At 41.7% G+C, this 8,881-nt stretch overlaps 1 protein-coding gene across 1 annotated transcript; it reads right to left on the bottom strand.

Moving 5' to 3' along the window:
- Positions 1-7,456: 7,456 nt before the first annotated feature.
- On the bottom strand, positions 7,457-8,541 carry LOC133738870 (protein VACUOLELESS GAMETOPHYTES-like). Its single transcript, XM_062166541.1, has one exon. The coding sequence runs from the start codon at positions 8,401-8,403 to the stop codon at positions 7,681-7,683; it is 723 nt and encodes a 240-aa protein (XP_062022525.1). The 5' UTR covers positions 8,404-8,541; the 3' UTR covers positions 7,457-7,680.
- Positions 8,542-8,881: the final 340 nt, after the last annotated feature.

Here is an 8,881-nt window from a genome sequence, read left to right as displayed (position 1 = left end):
GAAGTAAAAAGAAAAATGTAGGCGACTGACCAGGATGCAACTTAGCATAAAACCCCGCCCTCTCAAGCACCGCAACACAATCACCACAACTCCAGGTTGCGTGCGAGGGCGTTTCCTCACCTTGTTGACATCGCTGACAAATCGCGTCCTGCGTAATCCTACGTCGGAATAAGGACGCCTTACATGGCACAAAACCCAAAGAACAGCGCCAAAGGAAGTGTAGCATCTTTGGAGGCAGTTTAAGCTTCCATAGATGTCTCCAGTACTCCACCACCTCAGGAGCAGCTTCCCCTAATCTCTCCCTTTCCCGATCAAGTTTCGAAGCCAACCAATACCCACTCTTCGCTGAATACTTCCCACTCCGATTAAAATGCCATATCAACTTGTCCGGAGCTGCCGTAGAAACAATTGGAATCTGCACCACAGCATCTCTCTCGCGATCATCACACACCAGCTCTATCATTTCATCGTTCCATACACCCCCGTTAGTAACTAGATCAGCTACTCTCAAGTCAGAGTCAACCCCATTCTTCAATCCAAGTCTAAAGTTCTCCAGCGAAGGGACCCAAGGGTCCTGAAAAACCCGAACTGTTTCACCATTACCAATCCTCCAGTGTCGATTTTGAGTCAACTTGCACTTTGATCATTTCGTTTATTTATTGATTAAATATCATTTCATGATTGGTCACATCCCTTAATATTAGGTCTAATTTTCTCTTTTCTGAGTCGCACGATTGGCAACATGATTGGTGAACTAACACATGACGATCATCGTCGATTACATGACTATTTTGTTAGAACCAATCAGTATATACGAATACAAACAGTATATATATATATATATATATATATAAACAATATATATGTTGAATACAAACAGAATATATAACAATAAATAAAAAATTGAAATCAAATAGTTTCGAACAGAAATTAAATTCACTAACTTGATTAGATGGAGACCTGCAATGCAGTGACCTGAGACAGAAATTCGCCTCCACCTGTGCTGTAGTTTTCGGATGTCTATCTAGAGGATACAACTATCTGGTAATTTTACTTTATGCTTCTCAGAATAATTTGGGAGGAAGAATAAGAAGATTTTGTTTTTCGATGATGAATGACGACCTTGGGTCGTCTTTATATAGAAGCCAAAACGAACAGTTGCGTCGGCAGTTTCATCGTTGTTTGATTTCATCCATCGCAACTGTTTGGTTTTATCTGAAAAATTGAATATGAATTCAAAAAATAAAATCAGATTTAATCAACAGAGCCCAAAGGCCTAAGGTCCATCTTTTAACTTTTATATAAATGCATATTCCTATGGGAAACCCAATAGGAAAGCCCACCAAAGCCCACATCTAGACTTGTCATCCATTTACTTCTTTAAAAGGATGATGTGTCCTTATAAAGGCTATAAGCCTTCAAAACTTGTTCCATGTGGGACTAAAGTGCGATACCAGAGCCTCTCTCTCTAAAACCTAGAGAGAGAAACCAGATCTGAATTTCAAATCCCCTCCCCCCACTCTCTCACCAAGATCTTGATCCATTCAGATCTAGATTGACGGTTGAAGAGATGGGGGAGGACACTCTAGCTACATATTGGACTCTGAGTCTCTGTCCTTCCATCCACACTGTTCATCATCTCCTTCCTCAAGCTTTTCGAGCTTTCTCTCACCCTTGTGGTGATTTTGTACCCTCTATGGTGTATATCCTGGCTATGTCCAGCAAGGGAGGATTTTATTCCTCGTTTTTTCTCTATTTTTCTTCTCATTGTCAGAAGATCCCTCACGTTTCCAGGTCAAAAATCAACCAACCCCATATCAGATCTCTTCTCTCTATCCTCAACCTCCAACAGGTATCTCATGGCTGCAATTTAAAAGTGCAAGTCACTTACCTAGGCGAGTATGGGTGCTCAAGCATGGGTTTTTCACCCTCCATATTCTCCATTGTTACTGTTCTTGTTCTGGTTCTTTGTTTTGGATCTCTAATCCTATTCAGCCATGGCTTCTTCTTGGTCTTGATGGTGGAGGAAACGATGTTGTTATGAGGGATCTCATCCCTTTGGTTGTTGGTTCTATTTTGATTTGTGTTGTAGGAGTTGAATGGCAACGGTTCACCATTACAGAATTTCTAGTTGTTCTGCTTATGGCGTTACTTCGACGATGGTTCGTGGCTAGCGGCGCGGGTTAGACGGCAAGGGTTTCAGTAGTGGGCTGGGTCTCTTATCGGGCCTATGCTTTAGTTTTCATTGTTTTAAGGATTAATTTTCTGATTCTGGCTCTTTTGGAGCTCAGGAGGAAATTAATTTTCCTTTCTAGTTTCTGTCTGGTTGGGCCTGTCCAACAGACTGGTTAAGTGTTTTTATTATCTGCCCATTGGGTTAGCTTTGGGGCAGCTTAATCGATCCCCGTGACCAAAAAAAAATGTGGGACTAAAGTGCCACAAGTTCTAACATATTTTTAATGAAAAAATTTGACAAAATGACCCAAATATAAGTGATTAAAGTGATATTTTCACAGCTTAGAGAGTTAAGTATTGTATATGTGAAAGTTAAGGTTTTATTAGAGATATTTTCTGAAGATAATAATGTTCTTAACATTTTTTTGAAGGCAAAACAGAACTGAGCTTTATAGAATTAAGGAGGAGGGGTCTCCTGTTGTACAATGGTTCGGATGCACTCCAGAATGGAGTTCAACCAAGTGTAGCAAATATCAGAATCAAAAGCTATACTAGCTAGTCGATGTGCTGCCCGGTTACACGTTCGGGGAGCAAAACATACTTGTACCTGCTGCAAGGTTGTTAGGGAAGCTTGGATGTCATCAACCAACGTCCCATATTCTGTGAGGACTGGAGAAGCACTAGAGATATCTTGCGCCGCTACCTGACAGTCCGTCTCAATAATCACAGACCGGTAATTGTGCCTCTTGATGAGTTCCAACCCAGCTTTTATGGCAAGGAGTTCTACGTGAAAAGCAGAGCTCACATATGGAACAACCTTCTGAAATGCAGCAATAACTTCACCCTTAGAATTTCGTAGAATACCTCCTACTCCACCCTTTGTTAGGTGAGGCACAAATGCCCCATCAATATTCAGTTTCAAAGTGAATTCATTAGCAGGTATCCAAGTACGTGTACCAGGTTGCTTTGGTGCTGCGTCACTCGCCCGCAATCGCTAGAACTCCTGCAGCCACGTCTGACAACTAAGGAAGATGTCCATAGCACTCCTAGCAGTATCCTCCCACAATTTTGTAGTACGATTGGTCTATAGTCCCCATAGAAGCATCAATAGCTGCTCAAAATTCTCCATCTTGAGATTTAAAGCTTGTTCCAACATCCAATCTTTGAAGTTGATTTGAGGAAGCAAAGAATTCTGAAGATGAATCTGAGCTTGAGATAATAGAGTGAAGGCTGTAGGGCACTTACAGAAGATGTGGGCAGTGTCCTCCAGGTGGTGATTGCATAGAAGGCACTTGAGCTCTCCCTCATAGCCTTTAAGCATTAGTCGCTCTCTTGTAGGTAACAAATTACAGCATGCTCTCCATACACATATTTGAACTTTACCCGGAACTTTCGCTTTCCAAAGTCTCCGCCACAACTCTCGATATGGATCACCATTGGAGGAGGACGCTAAAGCATTAGCTAGAACCTGTTCTCGTGCCACCTAGTAGGCACTCTTGACCGTGAACCAACCTCTACGTTCCAAGGACCAGTAGGGTTTGTCTGGCGTATTCTGTTGTCTAAGTGGAAGACTCAGAACTTTAATGGCTACTGTGGGGTGAAAGACAGCCTGTACTCTATCCGGTATCCACTGCCTAGTGTTTGAATCAATAAGATCTACAACATATTCCAATGAAGATAGTGCAGGCCTTGAAATAAGAAATGGGGAGCAATTTGGTATCCACTGATCATGCCAAATATGCACCTTCGTACCATCACCAATTTTCCATCTAGTGCCGACTTTCAACACCGGTCTGCCTGCAACAATACTTCGCCAAGAGAAGGAGGGTGCTTCACCCAGATCAGCTTGCCAAAATTCACACTGTGGAAAATACCTTGCTTTATATAGGTGAGCAATGAGTGAAGTAGGATTGGTGACTAGCCTCCAACCTTGTTTAGCCAACATAGCAAGATTATATGCATAGATATTTTTAAAACCCATACCTCCTTCAGGTTTTGTGAGACAAAGCCTCTCCCAACTCCTCCAATGAATTTTCTTTTTTCCAGTCGTGTCACCCCAAAAGAAAGAGGCACAAAGCTTGTGGATATCATCACATAACGTCTTTGGCAATAAGTAACAATTCATAGCATAAAGCGGCATAGTTTGAGCAACCGCTTTTATAAGAAGTTCTTTACCTGCACAGCTTAGAATCTTAACTTTCCAATTCTCTAGCTTCTTGGACAATTTCTCTTTAATGTACTGAAAAATTTGGGTCTTTGATTTGCCTACTCGCATTGGGAGGCCTAAGTATCTATCATGTTCTTCCACACATTCAACTTCCAATATGGTTGCAAGTGTAGCTTGAGTGTCAACATGAACATTTCTAGAAAAAACCACACTACTCTTTTGAAAATTTACCTTCTGTCCAGAAGCCCTTTCATAAGTGTTCAAAATGTTTCTATAGGCTAGACATTCATCAACTGTAGCAGCGCCAAATAAGATGCTATCATCTGCAAAGAATAGATGGTGCAATATAGGAGCTTGTGGACAAATTTTCAAACCCCTAATAGTACCAATCTCAACTGCTTGTGAGATCAATGCAGATAAACCTTCAGCACACAAGATGAATAGGTATGGTGACAAAGGGTCACCCTGCCGGATACCCCTAGTGGGGTATATAGGAGCAGAAGGTTCTCCCTGTACAAGAATAGCATAACTGACAGAGGTGACACAACTCATTACCATAGTAATCCACCTGGATGAAAAACCAAGTTTTACTAGCATGGCTTGCAGAAAAGGCCATTCCAACCGATCATAAGCTTTACTGATGTCTAGTTTAAGAGAGAAAAAAACCTTCTTCCTGTGTCTTGAGTTTGTGCATGAAGTGAGCAGCCTCAGTAGCGACCAGAGTATTGTCTGAAATTAATCGGCCAGGTACATAGGCACTTTGAAGTGGGGAGATGATATCAGGGAGCCATTTTTTCAGGCGATTAGCAATGACTTTGGAACTAATCCTGTAAATTACATTACACAAAGCTATAGGGCGAAAGTGTGAGGCAAGAGTAGGTGTCTTAAGCTTCGGAATGAGACAGATGTGAGTAAAATTAGACTCCTTCCAAATCTCACCCTTTTCCAAGAAATTTCGAATAGCAACACATACATCCAAGCCAACAATGTGCCTATATTTCTGAAAAAAGAAGGGAGACATACCATCGGGTCCTGGGCTTTTAGAAGGATGCATTTGGAACAAGGCCGTTTTTATTTCCTCGTCCGAGTATGGTGAGTTCAAATCATCATTCATAATGGAAGTGACTTTCATTGGAGTGGCACGAAAGACCTCAGAGATTGCAGCATCATCTATACCTTTAGAAGTAAAGGTCATATTGTAAAAGTCAAGCAATAAACGTTGAATTTCTTTTGGATCATCTGTCCACACCCCTTCCTCATTCTGCAGACCACGTATGGTATTTCTACTTTTCCTGTTAGATGCCTTACGGTGAAAGTAAGCAGAATTCCGATCACCATCTTTTAACCAGATGGCCCTTGATCTTTGTCGCCAATATTTCTCCTGCTGGGATAGCAGTTAACTTTGTTGGACATGCAACCTTCTCTACTCTTCATACTGCCAAGGAGAATAAGGTTGGCGCATAATATCATGCAGCTTCTCCTGTATTTCACGTAGCTCAATCCTGTGTCTTTGAAATTCAGTGCGATGCCATTGCATTAGCGTCTGACCCATGGCTTGGATCTTGGTTCCCATCTGCTGTAGCATATTCCCGGTTAATGGAGATGACCAGTGCCTTTTGATGATTTCGGTACACTGTTCATTCCCATGCCATACCTCCTCAAAGCGAAAACGCTTGCCTCGCTTGTGATGTGACTCACGCATAGCTCGCACCTCAACCAACAAAGGGTTATGATCTGAATCGGAAGGAGGTAATATGAGCGTTCTACTTAAGGGAAAAAGATTTTTCCACGACCCAGATTGAAAGCACCGATCCAGCCTTTCCTTGGAAAATTTATTAAACCAAGTAAACCTACAGCCATAGAACCCCATATCCACCAGCCCTGCAGCTTCCATAGTATGACAGAATTGCGCCATTGCAGCAAGTGCTCTAGGAGGACCACCTGATTTATCAACCATGATCATGAGCTCATTGAAGTCCCTAGCCATCAACCATGGGAAGGAGCACACTTCTGCAGCTAGGGTTTCTATCAAGGACCATGTTCGATGCCTATCCTCTCGTGCAGCAAAGCCATATATCCCAGTAAATCTCCACACATCATTAGTTCCTGCCTCCCTGACCTCAGCGTCAATATGATGTGGAGATTTTGTGCGAAGGTCAACATGAAGCTCCGAACTCCATAGCAGAGCCACCCCCTGCGATTCTGGCCCTTTTAGGACGCAAATATTATCCACAAAACCAAGGCGAGATGTCAAAGAATTGATGAGTTTGGGTGTAGCCAGGGTTTCAGCCAAGAAGATGAGATACGGCCTCTTGGCGTGGACCAAATCGATCAAAGCACGTTGTGTTTCAAGGTTGACGATACCTCTGCAGTTCCAAACAAGAATGTTGCCTTGCAGCATGGTGGCCTGAACGATGGGACAGGGCCTTAGCGGCGTCACAACCACAAGGGCGGCGCTTAGGGTTTGCGGATTTGTCTCTAGGGTTTTAAACAATGTCCTACGCATGCTCTATTATGTTCTTAACATTTTCTTCTTCACCAAAGATAGATATTCCATTAAATACTACGCACATATAACATATTAAACCGGAATGCAAAAAGGTTTGATTCTCCTCCATAGATTTCTTTTCCATAACATCATTGGTTGCTTTAATTAGTTACCAAAACTAAAACCAGCAATGAACATAGCTGACTTCAAGTAAAGATAGGTGGCTACTTATGGGCCCCAATGTTATGAGCGTCAAAAGCTACTATATTGATATAAAAGTGTTTTACTATATAGTGGGTTGCTTAGGTTTATCTCTTTATCTGGAAAAAAAATATTCTATGTCTCGGACTAGGCGACTATAGTACATATAGTGATCCGGATTAATATCATTGGCTCATATAACATGTATTTGTTTCTAATTTTCACCCCCTCTAATGGAGTGCTCCTCATCACCTATATATGTTTTCTATTCGTAATCTTAATGAAACTTCTTCATTGCCCAAAAAAAAAAATCTTAATGAAACTTCTGAGTAGCATCAGTACCATATGCTAGATCCACTGAACCAGAAGAGGTGGCATACAGTAGACCTCAAAGGATTTCACCAAATTTTGGTCATTACCACAAGGAGAGTAGGAAGGTTCTGATCACATCCATTAATTACAAACAATATCATATTATCATAAATATAAGCATCTGGACGCCAGATTCAAATCATTCACACACTACTTAAATTTACAAGTTTGTAACCAAGTAATAACTGAAACATGACAGACAAGATGAACAAATAGCAATTACATGACACACAACTAAGCATACTTAATTGGTTTTCACTTCTCTGCCCCGGCCCTTCTACTTGGACATGAAACCGGCAACAGCAGCGCCTATTAGAGCAGTAGGATCTCCGAGGATGGCAGAGACGATAACACGAACAGCACCACCAGCAATCTGGCAACATTTCCCAACCTTCCCTCCTTTTTTCCCATGATGGTTTTGCAGTGTGCCCTTAAGGCTAGGAATTCTAGTCTGCATTTCCCTAACCTTATTCTTGTCCACATTGAGATACATGGCTTGCCAGCTCTCCACAAGCAACTCCTTCACACATGACACGTGAAGGTTATAGGTCTTGCAGTCAGACCTGTAAGACCAACCAGGTCCCTTGCCTCCACACCGATGACAAGCGCTGGTTAACTTGAGGCACAAGTAAAGGTTGTGCTTCCCATCATCTAGGACTTGTGGGAGGTTTGCACAACAAGGGTGTAGATCAAACCCACATCTCCTGCAGTGGTACACAAACCCGGAAACATCTTTCCTACAAGCATCACATACTCTTCTAAGAGAACCAGGCGGGCTATAAAGAAATTGAAACTCACATTTGTTGTAGAAGGGATGGGTGATGTAGAGAGGAGCCACAGCACATGACTTGTGAAGATCAAATTCGCATTGTTGACACTTGTATTTGAGGCCAATCCCAGCTTCTTTGCACCCATCACAGTAAAATGGGATCTCTGTGTATTCAATCTTGAGCTTGTGTCTAGGGTGGACAGGGTGATAGATTTCCTTGTCAATCTTCATTGCTTCTCGTTTGGCCAATTTCGAAGTACCAAGATGAGGCTTGAGAAACGTTTATATGGAGATGGATGAAGGTTGAATATAGCTTGCTAAAGGGGTTTAAAACAATCCTGTAGCTAAGGTAGATTCTTTGCTTAAAAATCACAAGTGGCATGGAGAATAACAAATGGGCCACGTTGATACAATTACATTAGGGTGAGATAGATTGAAACAGGGATCAGGAAAGCATGTATTGGCTTTGGAATCTAATTCCCTGGAAGGATGTTGTATTTTGGCTATTGCCTACTTGATGGGAATGGGATTAGTATTCCTAATCCTGAAAGTAATTAACTCAGCAATCTTTCTAAACTCCAAAGCACCTTCATTTTGACATAAGTACAATATCAGCACTGAAAACATTAGGAGAACACTGCAACAATATTATGATTAAGTGAGCTTTAGCTCTAAATATGATGAGATTAGGATATATAAAGTATAAACT

The sequence above is a fragment of the Rosa rugosa genome, chromosome 3 (assembly GCF_958449725.1).
Source record: "Rosa rugosa chromosome 3, drRosRugo1.1, whole genome shotgun sequence".
Lineage (NCBI taxonomy): Eukaryota > Viridiplantae > Streptophyta > Magnoliopsida > Rosales > Rosaceae > Rosa > Rosa rugosa.
The sequence above is the reverse complement of the archived record's forward strand: the minus strand, read 5'-3'. Positions and strand labels throughout refer to the sequence as shown.